The 25,687-nt window shown below is 48.6% G+C and overlaps 1 protein-coding gene across 1 annotated transcript in view; it reads left to right on the forward strand.

Annotated features, from left to right (window-relative positions):
- ubac2 (UBA domain containing 2) overlaps positions 1 to 25,687 on the forward strand; it is a 247,143-nt gene that overhangs the window by 166,205 nt on the left and 55,251 nt on the right. Inside the window, exon 7 of the mRNA XM_038817954.1 lies at positions 18,679 to 18,924. Within this exon, the coding sequence (XP_038673882.1) occupies positions 18,679 to 18,924 (246 nt within the window). The remainder of the gene's footprint in view (positions 1 to 18,678; positions 18,925 to 25,687) is intronic.

Raw genomic sequence — 25,687 nt, forward strand, 5'->3', positions numbered from 1 at the left:
TCCCACACTTAGATTTCTTTCCGGAGAATCGCACCCTACATGTATTACTTATTTATTTGACAAATGCAAATCCCCGAAGCTAAGCAATTGCCTCCTCATTTGCTGAGTTTATATTAATTAATCCATCACTTAGTCTGTAGAGGGGACACTCCTCAGTAATATGCAGCATTGTTTTCTGTCTTCCCATACGTACATAAGGGGTGTGTACTGAGGCCCCAGTGCTGGAGGTTGGCTGCACGGGGGGGTTCCTGGCCTGTCCTGAACCTGTTTAACAAGGACCTCTTTCGTTGCAATAGGTTCAAAACCTGCCATTTGACATATTGGGGTTGCCATCAGCAACTTGTTAGTGAGTCCCCGTGTTTACCAAGGATGTTGGCCAGTAGACCTTGCTGAGGAAGGCTGATTGTTTTGGGCAGCCATGATGGAAAATGGGCAGTTAGTGGGTTGGGCAGGTTATCATGGAGTGGTGAGTGAGATGCATTGGTAGCGCCATATAAATGCAAAGTTGTTATTGTTGAAATGACATTATTTGTTGCCTCACCTGTACTGATAAGACACACTTATGGAATTAATAAATTGGGAAGTTTGTTTCCATAACAAACCAGGGGCTGGTTTAGCTCACTGGACTAAATCGCTGGCTTTTAAAGCAGACCAAGCAGGCCAGCAGCACGGTTCGATTCCCGTACCAGCCTCCCCGGACAGGCGCCGGAATGTGGCGACTAGGGGCTTTTCACACTAACTTCATTGAAGCCTACTCGTGACAATAAGCGATTTTCATTTCATTTTTTTTCATAAAACCTGATCAAGAACTATGTTTGACGTTGGCATTATGTTTTGAAATTATGACCAGTAATCCAGAGGCCCAAGCTAATGCTCTGGGGACATGAATTCGAATCCCACCACCAGCTAGCTGATGGATTGTAAATTCAGTTTATAAATCTGGAATTGAAAAGTTAGCCTCAGTAATGATAACCATGAAACCATTGTTGATTATCGTAAAAACTCACCTGGTTCACTCCCATCTTTAGGGAAGGAAATCTGCCGTCCTTACCTGGTCTGGCCTACATGTGATTCCAGAGCCACAGCAACTCTTAACAGCCCCTCTGAAATGGCCTGGAAAGCCACTCAGTTGTATCAAAACCACTACAGCCTGATACAGCCATACTCACAGAATCATGCCTTACAATGCTCCTGACATCACCAGACCATCCCAAGGTATGTCCTGTCCCACTGACAGGACAGTCCCACCAGAGCTAGCGGCACAGTGGTATACAAGATGGCGAAAGTTGCTCTGGGAGTCTTCAACAACGACTCTGGACCCCAAGAAGTCTCATGGCATCAGATCAAACATGGACAAGGAAACCTCCTGCTGATTACCACCGGCCCTCCTTCTCCCTAATTCATATGTATGTATGTACCACCACTGCCCCCTCAGCCGATGAATCAGTGCTCCTCCGTACCTGAGACCTCTCTTGGATCAAGCACTGAGGTTGACAGTGCGCCGGCACAGTGGTTAGCACTGCTGTCTCACAGCTCCAGGGTGTCGTGACAACAACCTTCGCTCACACATGGACAACTGAGCCAAATCTGAGGTGAGAGTGACTGCCCTTCGTATCGATGCAGCTCAAGGAGCCCTAGCAAAACCGGAGCCAATGGGAAGCAGCGCGGAAACCCTCTGCTGGTTGGAGTGATACCTGGCACAAAGGAAGATGGTTGTAGTTGTTTTGAGGTCTATCATCTCGGTTACCATGCATCACTGCAGGAGTTCCTCAGGGTAGTGTCCTAGGCCCAACCATTTTCAACTGTTTCGTCAATGACCTTCCCTTCCATCATAAGGTCAGAGATGGGAGTATTTACTGATGATTGCACAAGGTTTTTTTTTAAATTTAGAGTACCCAATTCATTTTTTCCAATTAAGGGGCAATTTAGCGTGGCCAATCCACCTGCCCTGCACATCTTTGGGTTGTGGGGGTGAAACCCACGCAGACACAGGGAGAATGTGCAAACTCCACACAGACAGTGACCCAGAGCCGGTATCGAACCTGGGACCTCGGCGCCGTGAGGCTACAGGGCTAACCCACTGAGCCACCGTGCTGCCCCTTGATTGCACAAGGTTGAGCACCATTTACAACCCCTCAGATGTTGAAGCTGTCCATGCCCTGATGCAGCAAACCCTGGCAAACATTCAGGCTTGGGCTGATAAGTGACAAATAACATCTGCACCTCACAAGTGCCAGACAGTGACCATCTCTAACCAGAGAGAACCCAACTATTTCCCCTTCTGAAGGGCAGTTGGGGATGGGCAAGCCATACAACTGGATTTCAGCTTTCTCCTTAAAGCCTACAACTTTGATCAAACGTTTGGTCACCTTGCCTAATAGCTCCTTACATAATTCAGTGTGAAATCTTGGCATATTTATCCACCCATGGATGTAACTGTTACTGACAAGGACAGCATTGATTTCCATCCCCGAATGACCTGATAAGTTGATGGTGAGCCATCTTCAGGAATACAACTGTGTGGCTTGCTGGACCATTGCAGAGGGCAGTTAAGAATCAAGCATATTACTGTGGGTCTTCAGTCACATACACGGCAGTCCAGGTAAGGATGACAGACTTCCCACTCTAAAAGACCCAGATGGGTTTTTACAATAATTCAGTCATTTCATGGTCACGATTACTAATGTTAATTTATTCTCATTCAAGATTTATTTAATTAACGGAATTTTAATTCCCTAGCTGCCATGCTGAAATTTGAACTCATGCTTCTGGCTTGCTTTTGGATTGCTAGTTCAGCAACTTAGCTACTGTGCTACTCTTCCACTACCGGGAAGAAATTTGCAAATTTTTATGAAGTTGAAGTTGAATGCACAATGTCGTTATTTTTGACAAGCCCTGTAGCGCCTTCTGCTATAATAAATTAACGCTGTAATATTAGGGCTGATTTTTATGGGCCTGGTATAGAGATTATTCAAGGGCGGGGAGGGGAGGGGATATTCTCCTTGTGGAGCAGCAGCTATTAAAGAGCTGCTGCTGCTATTTCCAATTGCTCTTTGATCACTTGATAGCCCATGTAAAATTTACGCCGTAGCTCTTGCAATACTCCCGCAAGGGAGCCAAGGGAGGTTGTGGTTATGCTCAAATGCTGTGTTTACAAATGCAACCAATATCGTAAATAGCCTGAGATTGGCTTTAAACTTCTTGTAGGGTGAATTGGGCTGTGTCAGCAGTGTGAAAAGGGCTCACACCGAATCAGCAGCTGAATCAGGCAAACCATTCTGTTTTTAATTTTCCACTGTCTTGGAAAATATTACCAATATTTTTAATTTCAAACCAATTAAGAGGAACAATGAAAGTAGGAAATAAATCTCTGGAGTGAGTTAGGATATCATTCTGTGGACATCGGTGGGAAAAAGTATGTATTGTAAAATCAGCTATATTTTGTTGTGGGCGGCACGGTGGCACAATGGTTAGCACTGCTGTCTCATGGCGCGGAGGACTCGGGTTTGATCCCGGCCCCGGTTCACTGTCCGTGTGGAGTTTGCGCATTCTCCCCGTGTCTGCGTGGGTCTCACCCCCACAACCCAAAAAGATGTGCAGGGTAGGTGGATTGGCCACGCTAAAGTGCCCCATAATTTGGAAAAAAATAATTGGGTACTCTAAATCTAGTTTTTTTAAATTACAGGAGCTGTATAAATGCAAATTGTTGTGTATAAGTTGTGCATGATTAAACAGCCCAATTGATTCAACCACTCCACAAACTTCATTCTAGCTGAGAAATGGCTGTGGGCTAATAGATGATCAGATAATAGGGTACCCTTGTAGTTACGTATATGCAGACAACTAAGCTGCACTCAGACTGTTTGAGCACAAGAGTCAGATCAGACAGTCAGACTCGTGTTGCCCACCGTGTCTGGTTGAGAATTTGAAAACCGTTCCCTGGTACTTAACATAGAACATAGAACAGTACAGCACAGAACAGGCCCTTCGGCCCTCGATGTTGTGCCGAGCAATGATCACCCTACTTAAACCCACGTAACCCGTATACCCGTAACCCAACAATCCCCCAATTAACCTTACACTACGGGCAATTTAGCATGGCCAATCCACCTAACCCGCACATCTTTGGACTGTGGGAGGAAACCGGAGCACCCGGAGGAAACCCACGCACACACAGGGAGGACGTGCAGACTCCACACAGACAGTGACCCAGCCGGGAATCGAACCTGGGACCCTGGAGCTGTGAAGCATTGATGCTAACCACCATGCTACCGTGAGGCCCCTCATTAAGGAATGGAAACATTAAAGTGTTTGGATGGCAACACATGGAGAGAGAAAAGGTGGGCTGAGCAAAAAAAAGCATTGTTGAGAAAAACGGAGGTTTGAGCGGGCATTAAAGATGAAGGGGAGATGTGGAATAGAGGGCATTCTCGAGAGGCAGGTGAGGGCCACTCACAGGTGATGGTTATGGGGAGGGTGGGGGCTCTGCACAAAAGGTTAGAATCAGAGAACTATACAGGGTCGAGTGGTAAGCAGTTGCTTGGATAAGATGAGACAAGATCACTCGTAAGTAATACTTTATTCCAAATATTCTCCCATTTCATATTGAATACTGGACTGATTCACTGAAATAAATGGTTGATTTTTCACCAGGACCGACCCTACAAGGCCAGTCCATGACGTCAGCTGCAGTAGATTGAGCTGGGAGTGACTTTGTTGAACGCAGTGAAACCCTGCTGGAGCTGAGATATAACAACATAGTAACACGATTTCCACAAGCCTTTGTTTCAACATAAAATCGCAGAGTGCGTTCAACCAAGTCCATTTGGCCAGATTTTCCACAAGTTACTGTGTTTGTAAATGAAATTCTTATCGCTTTGGGGTGAAGTTAGAGCTTATGTTAGGAAGATGAGTGAGTTTCACGCATGGAGATAAACTGTTTGATTTTGTTTAAGATTGAACAATTTTTAAGCTTCTAAGATCTTCTTGACTTTCAACCGTCTCAGGAAATCACACCACCTCATGTTTCCATTGAAAGGAAGTATCACTTAGTGACTTATGTGGGACCGAAGACTTTGATAGTCATCGAGCATTTTTTTTAAATTAAAGCAACTATGCTCCAGATAAATGTGCTTTGAAATTCCTGTAATGAGAGTAAAACAATACTTATTTTAGAGAGGGTTGAGGACCAATGTTCCCTGTAACTTCTGTTTTTTTTGTGACTGACCCAGCTGGTTACACTTTATTACCGCTGTAAGATTTGTCTGTGACTGCGCATGCACACATCCGAAAGGAAAGCCCTGTTTGTTCCCTCCTCGGCACATTCGCCATTTGCTGTGCGGCTGCACTTCGTAGAAACATTTTGAGAACCCACTTTCCCATTGCTGTTTTGTTTTTGCTTTTCATGAAATCATAGAATCTGTAAGCACAACACGAAGCCACTCAGCCCATCAAGCCTGTGCTGGCACTCTGGAAGGGCAATCCAGTTAGTTCCACTTCCAGCTTGTTCTCCACAGTCTTGCAATTTTCAACCCTCTTTTAAAAGTTACTTAATCTGTTGATGAGTGGGGCCAGTGTTGGTTATACAGGTTCCATAGAATCATAGAATTTACAGTGCCGAAGGGGGCCATTCGGCCCTTTGAAAGACCACCCTACCTAAGCCTCACCTCCATCCTATCCCCACAACCCCATAATCCCGTAACCCCACCTAACGGCACTAAGGGCAATTTATCATGGCCAATCCACCTAACCTGCACATCTTTGGACTATGGGAGGAAATCGGAGCACCCGGAAGAAACCCACGCAGATACGGGGAGAACATGCAGACTCCGCACAGTGACCAGCGGGGAATCAAACCCGGGACCCTGGAGCTGTGAAGCAACAGTGCTAACCACTGTGCTACCATTCGATAGTCCTTGGGGAATTAAATCACTCACCAGCCAGCACGCCTGATGACGTTTTAAGGGGTTAATCACAGAGTTTTACTTTTACAAAGGCTTCTGCCCACACTTACATCTATGGAAAGATTCTCTGATTTCATAGCTGTGGCCAAGAATCTGGACACTTCCAAAGGTTTGAGGCGAAAAACATCACAGGCAGCATTCATGTGGTATTTTTTTCACTCTGCACTCACAGTTGTACCTCTTCATAGCCAAAGAGACAAAAAATCTACTCTGAATGATAATGACGCGAACGAACCTCTGGGTGTCTTTTAATACTCTGTATTTATGGTGACGTGGATTTGAGTTTCTCCATTCCCCCAGATTATCCCTGGCTTGCTCTGACCACCTTGTACACCTGAATCCCAGAGCACCAAAGCTTTCTGCTTAGTGTGGAAACTATCCCCTTTTACCTGAAGTACGAGTTACACCTGGAGGCTGGGTAATTTCTATTTTCAATCCGTCAATCTGACATTGGATGACTTGTGGCCATTTTTCTGTTGCTTTCCCTGCACGTACACACACTGGCCATCTGATGTCACTGCACAAACCCCAAAAGAGCACTACCAAAGAAGATTCAGCAACCTAAAGCCCCCACCCTACCTTTCCGAACATCAAAGGGGCTCTTCTGATAAAAGTGCAATGCAACTCTGTCTTAGCAACACCTGCCCCTTCACAACTGACAGTATACTCGCCCTCTTCGCTATGTTTAAAACTATGTTGTCAATCACATCTTAGTGGGTGGTGCTCTCAGTCTGAGACAGGAGCTTGTGGGTACAAGTCTCCCTCCAGCTCAGAGAAAGTCCAGGCTGACACTCCCGGTGTAGTATCGAAGGAGCACTGCACTGGTTTAGGGGCTGGTTTAGCACACTGGGCTAAATCGCTGGCTTTTAAAGCAGACCAAGGCAGGCCAGCAGCACGGTTCAATTCCCGTACCAGCCTCCCCGGACAGGCGCCGGAATGTGGCGACTAGGGGCTTTTCACAGTAACTTCATTGAAGTATACTCGTGACAATAAGCGATTTTCATTTTTTTTTTCATTTCACTGTCAGAGATGTCAACTTTTGGAAAAACTTTAAAACGAGTCCCCATTTTCCCTGTCAGCTGGATGGAAAAGATCCCATGGTATTATTCAACAACGTATTGACAAGTTGTCCTGGTTAATATTTATACCTCAACACCCCCCCCCACATCACCAAAATAAATTATCTGACCATTATTGCGGTTGCTATTTATGGGAGCTTGCTGTGCACAAATTGGCTGCTGCGTTTTCGTACATTACAACGTCTATACTTTACAAGAGCTTCATTGGCTGTAAAGCACATCCTGACATCATGAAAGCCGCTGTGTAAATGCCATTACTTTCCTTTTCGTCTTCATTTGTGAGGTCATGCCTGTTTGAAATGGTGCAGATGTCACGGGAATGCAGGAATGGGCACACTATGCCCATGAGACTGGGCTGGTAGTGAACATAATAATAATAATCTTTATAATTGACACAAGTAGGCTCACATTAACACTGCAATAAAGTTACTGTGAAAATCCCCGAGTCACCACAGTCCGCCGCCTGTTCGGGTCCACAGAGGGAGAATTCAGAATGTCCAATTCGCCTACTAAACACGTCTTTCGGGGCTTGTGGGAGGAAACTGGAGCACCCGGAGGAAACCCATGCAGACGGGGGAGAACGTGCAATATACGTACCCACAGTGACCCAAGCCGGGAATCGAACCCAGGATCGTGGCGCTGTGAAGCAACAGTGCTAACCACTGTGCTACCGTGCCGCCCATCAGACACTATATATTTCTGCAGGACATGAAAGAAGCTGAACAAGCTCGGACCTCATGAGAGTGCACAATGTCGGGGATAGGAATGTTTGTTCTTTGCAGAGTGCAACAGATAACACTGAATTGAGTTAAGCAGTGGGATAGATGTGATGCGCAGCTGCACCTGAATATTTGTCAAACCCAGTCTTTGAAGAGCCTTCACTTGAAATTATGTTTCATTTGGTTGGCATGTTAGGCTCTGCAGGCAGTTAACTAGATACCGGAAATGAAAGCGCAATAGGTTCTGTTGACTATTTATAGCCAGCAAAAGGGGATGTAGGTGAATAATGAGACTGGTTGTATTTCAAACTGCAAAACATTAGTTGATTAAATCTGAGAACAGTGAGTGAGAGATAGAACATAGAACATAGAACGATACAGCGCAGTACAGGCCCTTCGGCCCTCGATGTTGCACCGATATGGAAAAAATCTAAAGGCCATCTAACCTACACTATGCCCTTATCATCCATATGCTTATCCAATAAATTTTTAAATTCCCTCAATGTTGGCGAGTTCACTACTGCTGCAGGTAGGGCATTCCACGGCCTCACCACTCTTTGCGTAAAAAACCCACCTCTGACCTCTGTCCTATATCTATTACCCCTCAATTTAAGGCTATGTCCCCTCGTGCTAGCCACCTCCATCCGCGGGAGAAGGCTCTCGCTGTCCACCCTATCTAACCCTCTGATCATTTTGTATGCCTCTATTAAGTCACCTCTTAACCTTCTTCTCTCTAACGAAAACAACCTCAAGTCCATCAGCCTTTCCTCATAAGATTTTCCCTCCATACCAGGCAACATCCTGGTAAATCTCCTCTGCACCCGTTCCAAAGCTTCCACGTCCTTCCTATAATGAGGCGACCAGAACTGTACGCAATACTCCAAATGCGGCCGTACTAGAGTTTTGGACAACTGCAACATGACCTCATGGCTCCGGAACTCAATCCCTCTACCAATAAAGGCCAACACACCATAGGCCTTCTTCACAACCCTATCAACCTGGGTGGCAACTTTCAGGAATCTATGTACATGGACACCGAGATCCCTCTGCTCATCCACACTACCAAGAATTTTACCATTAGCCAAATATTCCGCATTCCTGTTATTCTTTCCAAAGTGAATCACCTCACACTTCTCCACATTAAACTCCATTTGCCACCTCTCAGCCCAGCTCTGCAGCTTATCTATGTCCCTCTGTAACCTGCAACATCCATCCGCACTGTCTACAACTCCACTGACTTTAGTGTCGTCTGCAAATTTACTCACCCATCCTTCTGCGCCCTCCTCTAGGTCATTTATAAAAATGACAAACAGCAACGGCCCCAGAACAGATCCTTGTGGTACGCCACTCGTAACTGAACTCCATTCTGAACATTTCCCATCAACTGGATGTGGAGTAATCACCTGGAAAGTTAATAGCCAGTGGTAAGGAGCATATGTAAAGAATAGATTTCTATTTCACTTATTATTTTGAGTGGGGACAAAAGTTTTGCAGAACTTCACTCAGGAGTGTAAGTAAGTGGAGCCCAATCTTTGATGGGTTTGACTTTTATTTTATCTAACTCATTGGAAGGAGCTGATCAAAAGGCTTTTGACATTCCTTAGTTATTCCTAATCCATCCATGCCAAGTTTAAGTTTGAACCCATGTTGCAGAAGTGAAAATGCAGTGTTCCTATTCTGGCATTTCATCATGGTGCCTGGCCTAGTTTCTTGCTATGGTGCACCCTCAGTAGAGTGGGATTGCGCTCTAATTCTGTAGCATTGCATCAGAAACAACATATATTTGTGAAATGCAGCCCTCCATCTGGTGAGATGGTGCTTTGCACCTTTGTGATCAACATTGTGTCAGACATCGAGTCGCGAGACAGGTGTGAGTTGCCGAGGGAAGTGAATTTAGGTATATGCAGGGGCTGGACTTTGCAAGAAAGGAGTGGAGAACGTTTCCCATGTTACCAGGGTATATCTTGCTGGAGCAATTGCTGCTCCCGGACGAGTCGGGGGAGGGTAGGATTGGGGATATATTTGGGTGTTGGAGGGGGGTGGTGGGGGGGGGGGGGTGGGGGGAGGCGGGGGGATGCACCAGTGGTGAGGATCAAGTGTAAATGGAGGAGGAACTGGGAGGGGAAATAATTTGAGGTCTGCGGTGTGAGGCGATGTGCAGGGTGAACACAACCTCCTCCTGCGTGGGGATGAGCTTGATTTGGTTCATGGTAGTGCATATGACTCGGGCAAGGATGGGTGGGTTTTTTCAGGGCAAACGAGTGCGAGAAGTGCAGGTGGGGGCCGGCATCGGGTTGTGAGGAGTTGGAGAGGGACTGGCAAGTGGTGTTTGGGATGCTGTCCAGAATTATGGGGGTGGAGGTCAGGCCGGACCCAATAGCGGCGATCTTTGGGGTATCGGAGCTGCTGGTGGGGAAGGGGGCCAATGTTGTGGCCTTCGCCTCTCTAATTGTCCAACGAAGGATCTTGCTGAATTGGAGATTGGATAGGCCACTGGGGGTTGGGGCCTGGCTGGGGGACCTGTCTGACTTTCTACGGTTGGAAAAGATCAAATTTGAGTTGAGGGGGTCGGAGGTGGGCTTTGAAACAGGATGTGGGTTTGTTTGTGACAATGTTTGAGGAATTGTTTGTTGTGGGGGATGGGGAGGGGATAAAATGGGAGAAAATTGTACAAACTGTGGATTGTGAGGTTATTGTGTGTTGTGTATGTTACGGTTTGTACACATGTTTGCAATAAAACTACATTTTTCTAAAAATAATTGTGTTAAGCATTGCCTGCTTGTGGCTGAGGCTGCCCACTCTGGCATGGCAGTCTGTGTCATATTCACTGCAGATCAAGGCAATGGACTGAGAACATGCAGGATTCTCTCAGCCACCTTTTTTTATTTCTTTTATTTTTTAAATTTAGAGTACCCAATTCATTTTTTCCAATTATCGTGGTCAATCCACCTAGCACATCTTTGGGTTGTGGGAGCGAAACCCACGCTAACACGGGGGGGGAATGTGCAAACTCCACACGGACAGCGACCCAGAGCCGGGATCGAACCTGGGACCTCGGCGCCGTGAGGCAGCAGTGCTAACCCACTGCGCCACCGTGCTGCCCCTCCGAGCCATCTTATTGACCAGCCAAGCTTTCCGTTTCTCCTCACCTCTTTCAATGCCCCACCAGCCTGCAGAAATCACAGCTGTCAGCAACTCCCTCCCGGTTTTCTGTGCCGATGTCCCCCACCTTCACACCTCACTTGGCAGATGTCCTTCTAACAGGGGTCTGGATGTCCAGCGAGTTGTGACCCAGTGGCCAGCTCACTCTGCAGAATGCCTTTCAGTATACGGCTGAAATCCATCTAATGAACATGGCCAACGCATCGCAGGCATTTTTGGCGTAGTAATCAATGTGCGCAGATGAATTAACATCAGAAGTGGTAACTGAAATCTCAGCGTGGTTCCCAAACCAAAGGATCCACACTTGGCCTAATCTTCTCAGTCCAGCATCTGTAAGAATAATGTTGAGAATAAAGGAAACCATTATACATCGCCTCATTGACCCAACCAAGGTACTCAACCATGTCAATAGAAATGATCTAGTTAAGAAAATTGGCAGCCTACCAAAGTTGCTCTGTATGCTCTGCTCCTTCTTTGACAATTTGAGGATTAGGGATTTCTTCGACAGGGCAATATCAAAATCCTTTCAGATCGACGGTGCGGCCAAACAGGGTTGCACATTGGTGCCAACGTTCTTTGGGATCTTATTCTCTGTGCTGCCATCATACATATCCAGTTCATCTACAGAAGTGTTTAATTACATATTAGAGCTGACAAAACTTATATCTATATAACATCTTTGAAATAACTCAGTGCCCCAAAGCGCCTCACAGGAGCATTATAAAATAAACTATGACGCCAAGCCAGATAAGGGGATATGATGCAGCTGACCACAGCTTGGTCAAAAAGGTAGGCTATAAGGAAAATAATAGAATCCCTACGGTGCAGAAGGGGACCATTCGGCCCATCAAGTCTGCACTGACTCTCCAAATGGGCACCCTATCGCGGTCCACTCCCCCGCCCACCATACCCTATCCCCGTGACCTAACCTGCACAAGCCTGGACACAAAAGGGCGATTTTATCAAGGTCAATCTATCTAACCTGCGCATCTTCAGACTATGGGATGAAACCGGTACATGTAGACACTGGGAGAATGTACAAACGCCACACAGGCAGTCACCCAAGGCCGGAATTGAACCCAGGTCCCTGCCGCTGTGAGGGCTAATCACTGTGCCATCCTTATCTTTGAGGAGTGTGAGATAGAGAGCTGCAGAGGTTTAGGGAGGGAATTCCAGAGGTTAGGGCTCAGGCAATTGATGGCATGTTCCCCAATGGCGCGCCAATTAAAATCAAAGATGCTCAAGACGTCTGAATGAGATGAGCGCCGAGATTTCAGAGGGGCTTGAGGAAGTTCTCAAGATAGGGAGTGGAGAGGCCATGGAGGGATTTGAAAGCAAGGATGACCATATTAAAGTCAATGAGCTGGATTCTCTGTGTTTTATGTATGCCCCCACGCCGTCGCAAAAACTGTGGCCTTTCACGCAGAAAAACTGGCGTGAAAGGGCCACATATTCACAGCCCTGCAGGGGGCTAGCAGGGACCCGGCGTAAAACTTGCAGCTTTTGCTGCAGATACGGGCCCACCGCACTTCCGCATCAGAGGCCGTGCATGCGCACGGCGGCATCCTCCAGCGGCCGCGCCGTGCTCCATGGCGGACTCAGGCCACGGAGCTGGACCTTCCAAATGGTGCCCCCAATCGACCGCGCACCCAACCTGGACCGCCCACCCAAAATTAGCCCCGTGCCGTATAAGGTCTCCCCACCCTGCCCTCCGATCGGCCTGCCCCCCGACCTTGGCGGCTGCGGACTGAGTCCACCCCCACCCGGGTATCCCGACCGGCAGGACCATGTTAGATCCACGCCGTCGGGACTTCGGTCGGTCAGGGGCGGAGAATGGCGGTGCGGGCCTCCAGCAATAGCCGCAGGTAGGGTATATGCGATGCGTACGCCGATTTTCGGAGCCCGGAGAATCGGGGAGCCGGCGCCGGTCCCAGATTTTGTGCACGGAAATGGATTCTCCGCCCCAGCGCCAGCCAACATTCCGGCGCCGGGGTGCGGTGAATCCAGCACAGTATGTTTCTTGATTGGATTGGATTGGATTAAATTTGTTTATTGTCACGTGTACCGAGGTGCAGTGAAAAGTATTTTTCTGCGAGCAGCTCAACAGATCATTCAGTACATGGAAGAAAAGGGAATTAAACAAAATTCAAGAAAATACATGAGAATACATAATAGGGCAACACAAGATATACAATGTAACTACATAAGCACTGGCATCGGATGAAGCATACAGGGTGTAGTGTTAATGAGGTCAGTCAATAAGAGGGTCATTTAGGAGTCAGGTGACAGTGGGGAAGAAGCTGTTTTTGAGTCTTTTTGTGCGTGTTCTCAGACTTCTGTATCTCCTGCCCGATGGAAGAAGCCAATGTAGGTCAGCAAGAACATGGGTCAGAGTTTTACAGCACAAAAAGAGACCCTTCGGCCCACCGTGTCTGTGCCAGCCATCAAGCACCTATCTATTCGAATTCCATTTTCCAGCATTTGGTCCATAACCTCGTATGCTATGGTGTTTCAAGTGCTGAGCTCCTGTGAGGGGTCCCACCTCTATCACCCTTTTCCGGCAGTGAGTTCCAGATTCCCACCACCCTCTGGGCGAAGAAGCTTCTCCTCAAATCCCCTCGACATCTTCCACACATTGCCGTAAACCTGTGCCCACTGGTTCTTGACCCCCCCCCCCCAGTCCAGGCAACATCCAGGTGAATCTCCTTTGCACGCTTTCTGGTGCAATCACATCCATCCTATAAAGCTGCACAGTATTTTGTACGGGCCATTTATTAGACTACAGTCAGAACCAAAGAATATACAATTCGTGGATTGATATAACTCAGCAGGTCGGGTTTTATTTACCTTCCACTATGCACTCTGACAGGCTTAAATATAAAAGCTGGGCCTGAAGCCTGTGCAGTTGACCGATGATATTATTAGTGCTCACATGACTCAGCTCTGAAAGGGGCACTGACCCGATCGATAATACATAACACCCCCTCCCTCTTTACTTTGAAACTTTCCTTTAAGCAAACACCCCCAGTATTGACATAGTTCCAAAAGCAACACATGTGCACAAGCAGCAGAACTATTTACATAGACAAGAATAGTTTCTAGTAGACACAAACATGAAGCACATTTCATCAGAGAGTCTGTCCGGCGGGCGCCTGTTTTGCTCCGGCTGTCTCCTCGCTTCGGGTACAGGATTGTTCCCCACCTCAGGGGTACGTTGGGACCTCGGGTGAAGAGGGTTCACCCCTAGGGGACATACAAATCGCCTCCTCCACAGGGGTGGTATCCTCAGTGAATATATTGGTTTGCTCCGAGGACTGTGTGCTGACGTCAGGTGCCCTGTGTTAATGGGTGATTCCAACACTTGGGAATGTGCCACTAATAGCTGGTCAGCATGCTGTCACCACACAATCTCGCCCCTGGTCTGGACCATGTGGGATATGGGACCAGTCTGGGCCAGTTCCATGACAGGTTGCCACTTGTCAGTCGTGTTGTAGCTCTGGGCTCACCTTGGTGGAAAGAGTGCCTCTTGGAGTTTGTTTCCTTTCTGGATCATTGGGTTAATTGGTTCTTCTCGACAATCTTATGACGTTCTTCAGGTGGCAAGAGGTCAAAGCTGATTCGTAGCTCCCTTTTTAACAGCATGTATGCTGGTGTGTTCTGGACAGTGGCTTGGTACATGACCAGGAGCCCTTAATGCATTGAACTAGTGACCCCCCCAACCCCCCTGATAGGCGAATGGGACTTGAAGCCATTTAAGACACGGGGACAGCACATTTTCAGACCAGTCAGGAGTGCATTGGCATAGTCAAGTCGAGCGGTAACAAAGGTATGAATGAGGGTTTTGGTAGAAGGTGAGCTGAGACAGGGGCAGCATTAAGCAATGTTACTGTAACGGGTGGCACTGTGGCCCAGTGGTTAGCACTGCTGCCTCACAGCTCCAGCGACCCGGGTTCAAATCTGGCCTCGGATGACTGTCTGGGTGGAGTTTGCCTTTCTCCCTGTGCCTGCATGGGTTTCCTCCGAGTGCTCCGGTTTCCTCCCACAGTCCAAAGATGTGCAGGTTAGGTGGATCGGCCGTGCTAAATTGCCCCTTAGTTGTCAAAAAAATTAGAATGGAGGCGTGGGCTTAGGTAGGGTGCTCTTTCCAAGGGCCGGTGCAGACTCTATGGGCCAAATGGCCTCCTTCTGCACTGTAGGGATTCTATGGTTCTAACTGGGATATGGCCAGAATCCATACCTAATGCTCTCCATCACTTCATGCCATATACTTTGCAGCAAATTGGCTGGATGAGGCCTAATAGGAACCTGGGGAAGAAGATTGAATAAGATTGTTGACACTTTTGATTAAAAGTATTTGCTTGGCCGGCCTTGCCTCTGGGCTTCACTCTGGTGGATGATGGGAATGTTCATGGTGCCTCATAGATCCTTACTGGAGTTGTTTGATTGGAAAAGGAACCAAGGAGGTGATGAAAAGGTTTTGTCAGCAGTGAGTTGTTGCGATCTGGAATGAACTCCCCATTCTTTCCCCATATCCCTGCAGATGTTTCTCCCTTCAAATACTTACCCAATTCCTGTAGCACGGTAGCATTGTGGATAGCACAATTGCTTCACAGCTCCAGGGTCCCAGGTTCGATTCCGGCTTGGGTCACTGTCTGTGCGGAGTCTGCACATCCTCCCCGTGTGTGTGTGGGTTTCCTCCGGGTGCTCCGGTTTCCTCCCACACTCCAAAGATGTGCAGGTTAAGTGGATTGGCCATGATAAATTGCCCTTAGTGTTGGGTGGGGTTACTGGGTTATGGGATAGGGTGGAGGTGTTGACCTTGGGTAGGGTGCTCTTTCCAAGAGCCGGTGCAGACTCGATGGGCCGAATGGCCTCCTTCTGCACTGTAAATTCTAATTCTATGAAAGTTCCTGTTGAATCTGTCTGCACCACCCTTTAAGGCAGCACCTTCCAGATCACAACTCACTGAACAAATAAAACATTTTCCCCTGTCCCCTTTTATTTTACCGATCACCTTCAAGCTGTGTCCACTTGTTACCCATCTTTCTTCAAATTCACTCATGATATTGGACGCCTTTGCTGCAATCTTAATCTTCTCGGTTCGAAGAAAAGCAGCCACGTAACTGAAGCCCTTAATTCCTGCATCCATCCTCGTAAATCTCTTCTGCACCATCTCCAAGGTCTTGAAATCCTTCCTCAAGTCTGGAATTGAACACAATTCTCCAGCTGGAATCAAACTAGTGTTTTTGTGAAGTTTCAACACAACTGCCTTGCTTTTGCACTCTATTCTTTTAAATGTTAGGTCCTCCTATAATCGTTAATATTCTCATTGTTTAATTCAACTGTTGGTCTGTATCATCTGCAAATCATGTTGCAAATACATATCAAAACGAGAAGTGGTCCTGATACCAATATCTGGGGAACATAACGTATAACCTCCATTGGTCTGGAAAACAACCAACTCTGGTTTCAGTACCCTAGCCGATGATGTATCCCCATTGTCACTGTCTTTTTAATCCCATCAACATTACTATTTCTTTTTTTTAAACAACATTTTATTAAGGCATTTATGGTTTTATAATAACAAAAGACACAATGACAGATATAAACATAGTCCAACACGTAACACACACCTCCATCTCCCACAGTTCTCGCCTAAGCTAGACCGGCATAGTCTAACTCCCTACGCCCACCCCCTACTCCCGAACCCCCCCCCCCCCATATTGAATCTGCTGATGATTCAATTTTCTCCGAAGAAGGCGATAAACGGCTGCCACCTCCAGACGAACCCTAATGATGAACCTCTCAGGGTGAACTTGATTTTCTCAAGCCGGGGAACCCAGCCATGTCACTAACCCATACCCCTGCTTTCGGGGGCTTCGAGTCCCTCCGCGCTAGTAAGATCTGTCTCTGGGCTACCAAGGAGGCAGAGGCCAAACCATCAGCCCCTCTCGCCCCCCTGGACTCCCGGGTCTTCCAACACTCCAAAAATCGCCACCTCTGGACTCGGTGCCAACCTCTTCATTAAAGAACATGATCAAGTTAGTCAAACATCATTTGGCTTTAGCAAATCCAATGCTGACTATTTCAGTTTGCCCTGACTTATTGTCTCTGAAGGATTTGCCACCGCTGACATTAGGCTGACCCTTTCTAATATGGAGACCCAGAGCTGAATGTGGATCTAATCAAAATTCTACGCAAGTTTAGCATAATTCCATTCCCAGAAAAATTAACTCCAGTGCTTTGTTTGCATTTTTATGGCTTAGTTAACCTGAATTACTACATGTAGTGCAGGCAGCACGGTGGCACAGTGGTTAGCACTGTTGCCTCACAGCGCCAGCACCTGTGTTCAATTCCGGCCTCGGGTGACTGTGTGGAGTTTGCACTTTCTCCCCGTGTCTGCGTGGGTTTCCTCCGGGTGCTCCGGTTTCCTCCCACAGGCCAAAGATGTGCAGGTTAGGTGGGGTTACAGGAATGGGATGGGGGAGTGGGCCAAGGTGGGGTGCTCTTTCAGAGGGTCGGTGCAGACCCGATGGGCCAAATGGCCTCCTTCTGCACTGTCGGGATCCTATGTATGCCATGTAATGCCTTGTGGTGCCAGATCCTATTATTCCCATGTTAGCTTTCACTTTCATCGGAGCGAATGGCATTCCTGTTCCTTCTCCGAAATGCTCCATTCATGCTTTGCCTATATTGAATTTCACTTGTACTTTTCCCAGGAGCAAGAGCCCCTCCTGCCACGACAAAGGAACACATTTGAGGTTTTCAGGAGCACCCGAATTGCCTGCTGGGATAATGCAGCACATTCTATCTGATAGTTATCTCGCCAGGTCTGGCACTGGGGAGGGACATGAGTGGCCGGAAAATAATTTTAACCATTTTAACAATCTCAAATCCAAAATTAACCCACCTTGAACCTGCCCATTTCTAAGTTTAATGGAGCCTGGAAAGGGGATAGGCAACCAACCCGCTCCCAGGAGACCGAGTTTGGATTTAAAACTTGTAATAGAATTCATAGAATTTACAGTGCAGAAGGAGGCCATTCGGCCCATCGAGTCTGCACTGGCTCTTGGAAAGAGCACCCTACCCAAGCCCACACCTCCACCCTATCCCCATAACCCAGTAACCCCACCCAACACTAAGGGCAATTTTGGACACTAAGGGCAATTTATCATGGCCAATCCACCCAACCTGCACATCTTTGGACTGAATGAAGCTTTGTGCCTCAGAGTTGATCTCCCTCCCAGCTTTTACCCTGTCCAGTCTCTTTCCGAGCCGTGAGAAACCCAGCATTTAAAGACAGGTGACTCCTGCTTCACGGAATAAGTAAATATCTAAAATTATGCTGGATCTTGGTAATCTGGCTGGCATCTGGGCAGGGACTCTTCTGGGAGGAGGGGGGAGGGGTTAAGGGGGGGGGGGGGGGGGGGGGGACAACATACGGAGAGTTCCACATCATTTGTTGACATTTTGACCAGAAATTCCCCTTTTCTGTTTGGAAGGTCAGAGCCTGAATCTGCCGCTCCTTTAGCCCAGGGACATTGCTGAAAGCAGTATTGTTGTTATGAATGAAAAAATGAAAATCGCTTATTGTCACGAGTAGGCTTCAATTAAGTTACTGTGAAAAGCCCCTAGTCGCCACATTCCGGCGCCTGTCCGGGGAGGCTGGTACGGGAATTATGTCCTTTTGCCTGAGATCTAACGCATGTACTTTTACTATTTTACCAATGATCGTATTCTTTTTCCCCTTTGCAGTTGTCTGGAATTATTTATCACTACGACGTGCTGAAGGTGCAGCAATTACTTAGTGTACCAATGTGGGTGACCAGATGTGCCTCGTTTATCCTTGAGCCCCTCTGCGCGTCTGCTGAACCCACTCATGAGACCCCAATAGGAATGGGCGCAACCCTGGAAATTCAGAGACAGCAGAGGATGGAACTGCTCGATCAGCAAATCATGCTGGCGCAGCTTAACCAGAACAACAGAAGACATCGATGGCAGGTAACAATCTTTAACCGCTGCAGTCCGTAGGGTGTAGGTACATCTGCAATACTGTTAGGTAGGGAGTACCAATAACGTGACCCAATGGCAGTGAAGAAATGGAATACAGTTTCAAGACAAGATGGTGTCTGATTTGGTGGGGGACTTGCAGATGGTGGTGTTGTCAGTGCCCTTGTTTTTCTAGGTGATGGAGTTTGTGTTTGGAAGGTGCATCAGAACTGTGAGAATTTATTGTCAGAAACAGGCCATTCGGCCGAACTGGCCCAAGCTGCTGTTTCTACTCCACCTGAGCCTCCTTTTCACCTCACCCCCATTTGATATCCTTCTATTCGGACTTCCGGTGACTGGGGTGTGCTGAGCAGTCATACATCGGGTGCCATTCCTCCTAAGAACCCAAAATCAGGCTCTTCTACTCAAAATAGCCCGCTAAAACAGAGAGAAGTATTCCCTCACTCTATCCGATAACACAAGAGACGATGCCGAGCAACAATAGCGCCAGAGGCCGTAAAGAGACAAAAAGCAGCAGAAACCTGGAGAAACAATTGGCCGAGACGACGCACACACGAGACGACACAGTGCCGGCCACACCAGAACGAGGGGGACCGGCAAATAACAAACGGGGCTCTCCCTCATCGGAGGGCGGATGGAGGAAGTTCCTCTCCAGGGAAATAAGGATTTTCAGGGAAGAGATAAAGACCGATGGTCAAGGTGGCAGTGGCGGAGTTCCTGGCCACCAGGCAGGTGGCCCTGGACAAGGCAGAGAGTGACTAGAGATGCAGAGAGCACCATCAAGAATCTGGAAAAAGTCTCAACAGATCAGAGCGATTGGATCGCTGCCCTCGAGATGGAAATAGCGAGGCTGGCGGCAACGCAGGGAAGTCTGAAAGGGAGAATGGAGGACCAAGATATCCGGGCACGGAGCTAGAACGTAAGGATAGTGGGCCGGATGGAAGGAATCGAAGGCAGGGACCCCGCGTACTGTGTGGCGCTGATGCTGGGAAACCTGATGGAAAGGGACAGTTCCCCAGCCTGCCAGAAATAGACAGAGTCAACCGGTCACTTCAGCCAAAACCCAAGGCCAGAGTGCAGCTGAGGGCGATAATCACCAAAATGCACCAATACCACGAGCTGGAAAGAATCCTGCGCTGGGCCAGGCAAACAAGGACCTGTAACTGGGAAGGGCACCAGATCGGGATATATCAGGAAATTGGGCGGATCTGGCCAAGCGCTGGGCGGAGTGCAACAGGGCGAAGGTGGCTCTGTACAAGAGCAAAGTGAAGTTTGGGATGCTGTACCCGGCCAAACTCTGGGTCACATTCCAGGGCAGGGAGCATTTTGTCCAGGAAAAGGGGCTGAGAAAACAGCAGCAAAGACAGTGCTGAAAAGATCACCCGAAGGGACTGAATTAAGCTGAGAGGCACTTCGCGCGGGACGGCCTCGCTGTGAATATGGGAGCCAAAACATAGGAAGGAAGGGACGAGGGCAGCGGGTCACAGGAGAGGGTGGGGAGGATAGCAGATGGGGAAACCATAGAGCGGGCAAAGGGGAGGCACATAACCCACCCCAGTAGCGGGAAAGCTAGCGCCTGGAGGTACGAGTGGGGGGGGGGGGGGGGGGGGGGGGGGCGCAGCGCACCTACTGCAGAGGAGGGAGCGGCTGGCAACAGGGAGGGGTACACCATACCAATGGGGGGACAGCGAGGGTGGTAAACATGGGAAGGGGAGTAGTGGGGGAGAGAGAAGACAAGGCAGAATCACAGGGGGAACATAAGGACAAGGATAGCCAAGGCTGTAGGCTGGCTGCAACGGGCCACACGTGGCGACATGGAACATAATGGCACCGCAAGCAGCTACTTTGGAGGGTCCCTGAACAAAGGGAAACCCTAGAGGACAGGGGCTCACCCACATGGCGTACACACAGTTGGCAGCCACGTTGGGTGGCCCCTGGACAAAGGGAAACCCTGGAGGACAGGGGCACATAGACAAGGTAAGTATGATAGATCCAGTGCAGGGAGGGACCAAAAACATACCCCATCAGAATAGTCACCTGGCGCGTCATGGGACTCAACGGCCCAGTGAAAAGATCCAGAGTCTTCGCCCACCTAAAAGGTATGAAAGCCGACATAGTCTCCCTCCAAGAGACGTACCTGAGGGAGAAGGACCGACTGCGAGTAAGGAAGGGCTGGGTGGGACGGACCTACCATTCCTGCTACGGGACGAGAGCCAATGGGGTAGCCATACTGTTAAATAAGAGGACGAGGAAGGTTACGGACCCTGGGGGATGAAACAATCAGCGGTGTCCTGGACACGGCACCAGTGGTCCTGGTCAATGTGAACACGTCCAACTGGGACGACAAGGAGTTTATAAAGAAGACCATGGTGGAAGTTACCGACATTGACCCACACCAACTTTTGGTGTGGAGGATATTTAACTGTGTACAGGACCTACAGATGGGCAGGTCGAACCTCATAACAGGAAGGACTTCTAATATGGCAAAGGAACCCGGCTCATCCATGGAGCAGATGGGGGCAGTGGGCCAATGGAGGCTGACCCACCCAAGGGGGAAGGAGTTCTCCTTCTCCCAAGTACATAACATATACACCCGGATTCACTTCTTTGTAGTGGGAAATCAGTGCTAGTAGGGATAGTAGGAGCGGTACACCCGTGATCTTGATCGCCAACCATGCTCCACACTACTTGGATGTGAGGTTGGAGAGGGGCTGTGCCCCCCCCCCCCCCCCCCCCCCCCCCCCCCCCTCCTTGCCGACAAGACTTTCTGCAAGAAAATATCACCGGACATATACAAGTATATGGGGCTGCTTTAGCACAGTGGGCTAAGACAGCTGGCTTGTAATGCAGAACAAGTCCAGCAGCGCGGGTTCAATTCCCGATTCAGCCTCCCTGAACAGGCGGCGGAATGTGGTGACTAGGGTCTTTTCACAGTAACTTCATTGAAGCCTACTCGTGACAATAAGTGATTATTATTATTATTATCTTACTAACAACCGTAACGGGGAGGTCTAGCCCTCTACGTTCTGGGAAATGCTGAAGGCTGTGATCAGGGGTGAAACTATTGCCTACAAAGCACGAAAAGACATGGAAGAGAGGGTGGCTCGGCAACAGCTAGTCAACTCCATACTGGAGGTAGACCAGCGATTCTCCAAGGCCCCGACCGTAGAGCTACTGGTGGAGAGGAAAAAGCTACAAATGGCCTTTGACCTGCTCTCCACGAGGAAAGCAGTGCACCAACTCTGCCAGGCACGGGAGATCCTGTACGAGCACGGAGACAAGGCCAGCTTTCGGCTGGCTCACCAACTGAGAAAGCAGACAGCCACAAGGAAAATAGCACAGATTATAGACAGTAGGGGCAAACTAGTAGCAGAGCCGGAAAGGTCAACATTCGAGGCCTTCTACCGGGGGCTGTATACCTCCAAGCCCCCCAAAGGGGACATGGGGACGAAGCAGTTCCTCAATGGACTGGATGGACATGCCAGTTGTGTGGGAGGATAGGAAACGGGGCCTGGAAGCAACGCTAGAACTAGGAGAAGTCAAGGAGAGCATCAACTCCATGCAGGCGGGGAAATCACTGGGACCAGGCGGATTCCCGGCAGACTTCTACAAAGCATTCCTGACGACACAGGCTCCGGACCTGCGGGAGATGTTCACGGACCTGCTGGCGAGGAGCACACTGTTGCCTACATTAGCACAAGTCTCAATCTCGCTGATACCCAACAGAATGCGGGTCTACAGACTCATTCGCTGCTCAATGTAGACGTAAATACTGGCCAAACTCCGAGCCAAGTGACTGGAGAACTGCATGCCGCAGGCGGTGGCAGAAGACCAGACAGGCTTTGTTAAGGGTAGACAGCAAATATCGAATATCAGGCGCCTACAGAACGTGGTAATGACCCCGTCCAGTGAGAGAACGCCAGAGGTGATCGTCGCAGAAAAGGCCTTCGACAGTCGAATGGAAGTATCTCAAAGAGGTAATGGAGCGATTTGGTTTTGTAACAGGTTTCACCGACTGGGTGAAACTCCTGTACAACGCTCCTATGGCGAGCGTGTGGGCAAACACCACCACCTCTAAGTACTTCCAGCTGCACAGACGCACAAGGCGGGATGCCCGTTGTTGTTCGCCCCAGCGATTGAGCCACTAGCAATCACGCTCAGAGCAGCAAATAATTGGAAGGGAACCAGAGAGGTGACAGAGAGCCCAGAGTCTCGCACTATGTGGATGATCTGCTCCTCAATGTTGTGGACCCAGCAAGCAGCATGGGGGGGAATCATGCCCCCCTTGAAAGAGTTTGGAGCCTTCTCAGGCTACAAGCTCAGCGTGAGCAAAAGTGAAATCTTCCTGATGAACCCGCAAGGGAGAGGGGCAGAGCTGGTGGGACTGCCGCTTAAAATAACGCAAAACAAATTCTGCTACCTGGGGATCCAAATAGCCAGAGACTGGACACGGATCCACAAGTGGAACCTGACCAGCCTGGTGGAGGAAGTTGAAAAGGATCTACAGAGGTGGGACACACTCCTACTCTCCCTGGTCACGGCAGCGCTCCCATCCCCACTGACTAAGCACTCAATGAGCCCAGTGGTAATAGCCACACAACGGTCATGGATTTCGATTTGGATTTGTTTATTATCACGTGTACCGAGGAACAGTGAAAAGCATTGTTCTGCATACAGTTCAGACAGATCATTCCATGCATGAAAAGAAAATACAGAGGGCAAACATAAAATACACAATATAAATACATAGACATAGGCATCGGTGAAGCATACAGGAGCATAGTATCACTCAGTAGAGAATATGCGTGAAGAGATCAGTTCAGTCCATCAGAGGGTTGTTTCGGAGTCTGGTAACAGCAGGAAAGAGTCTGTTTTTGAATCTGTTCGTGCGTGTTCTCAGACGTTTGTGTCTCCTGCCCTGTGGAAGAAGTTGGAAGAGAGAATAAGCTGGGTGGGAGGAGTCTTTGATTATGCTGCCTGCTTTCCCCAGGCAGCGGGAGGTGTGGACAGCTAACCAGCTAAGACAGTGCTTCGGTCCTGACCGAAATATCCATCAAGGCCTCCATTAGCAACAACCACAGGTACACACCAGCCAAAATGGACACCACCTTCAAAAGGTGGAGACAGGATAAGGGGACGCTGACAGTTAGAGACTTCTACACTGACAACAAACTGACAACACTAGAAGAACTGATAGAAAAGTTTCAATTGACCGGGGAAACAAGTTGAGATAGATGCAAATTTAAAACTTCCTACATGGGGAAACAACGACACACCCATGGACGCCGAAACAATCACGATTAGAGGATGTACTGGACGCGGGCAAATTAGTGGGGAGGGACCTGTATGGGCGACTACTGGGAAAGGCACGCTATCCACTGGACAAGACGAGGAAAATGGGAGGAAGACCTAGGGTTTGAAATGAGGTTGGGACTCTGGAGCGAAGCACTGCACAGGGTCAACTCCACCTCCACTTCTAAGGCCTATTGCAGCTGAAAGTGGCACACAGAGCTCATTTAACCAGAATTCGAATAAGCAGGTTCTTCCCGGAGGTGGACGACAAATGTGAACGGTGCCAACCACGCACACATATTCTGGTCATGGCCCAGACTTGTCAGGTACTGGACAGCCATGCCCGAATGTGGCAGTCTTCGGGGTATCAGAACAGCCAGAACTCTTTTGGGGGGGGGGGCAGACACCCGAGCCTTTGCCTCCCTAATCGCCCGCCAAAGAATCCTGTTCAGCTGGCAATTGGCAACGCCACCCAAAGCATCCGGCTGTCCGACCCGTCCAAACCATCCGGGGGTCAGAAGAGGGCTTCTACAAGATGTGGAGCCCATTCACCAACCTGTTCCAAGACCTGTTTGTAGCCAGCAGCCAATAGGCCAGGGGGAGGGGGGGTTCCACAGAAAAGCCAGAGACACAAGCAGAAAGGGGGAGGGGATGCAGGGGGAGAGAGGGGGTGGGGGGTGGGGGTGAAAAGGAGGGAGGGAGAGAACAAAGAGACACAGAAGCCACCCGCACCCACTCCGGACCAAACGCTTATGAACCGGAACTACCGAATATGAGCAACCTAACACAAAGCAACATGTAGCACTTCGCTACCCCAATAGGTTCAGGTTTGATGAACCAGCGAGCAGAGAATACACACCAGATAGCAGGGAGGGGAGGGGGAATTGGGGTTAGGAGGTCAGGTCAAAGCTGGGCACTTGTAAAAAATGTGAATTGTAACCGATGGATATAGTTTCTGTGTGTGTTCACTTTCATCTTATAAAAAAGATGTCCTTCTATTCCTCGCTCCCTTATGTGTTTACCCGGCTCTTCCCGAAATGTACCGATACTGTCACCTCAACCACTCCCTGTGGGAGCGAGTTCCTCATTCTCACCACTCTCTAGGTAAAGAAGCCACTCCTGATATCCTCCTTCAGCTTAGGACTGACTATCATATACTTATGGTCCAAGTTTTGGATGGAAACAAATTTTAAAAGTAAGATCCCTGGATGTGGAGATATTATGCTTTCAAAACCACAAAGTGAGATAATCGTTTAGGAAAGTCATGCTCATGGGATGTTTGCCAAATATAATTTTTTAATCTTTTCCACTAAGCACAGCTCAGATATGAACTCATATTTAATGTAAATCATTGCATTTTCATGCCATTTCTGAGTTCACTCTTTCCACTTTCACCATCCAGTTCCTTAGCATGCGCTAGTCAGTCACCCTCCCACACCTTTACAACCAGGCCATCATTTTC

The sequence above is a fragment of the Scyliorhinus canicula genome, chromosome 14, assembly GCF_902713615.1.
Source record: "Scyliorhinus canicula chromosome 14, sScyCan1.1, whole genome shotgun sequence".
Classification (NCBI taxonomy): domain Eukaryota; kingdom Metazoa; phylum Chordata; class Chondrichthyes; order Carcharhiniformes; family Scyliorhinidae; genus Scyliorhinus; species Scyliorhinus canicula.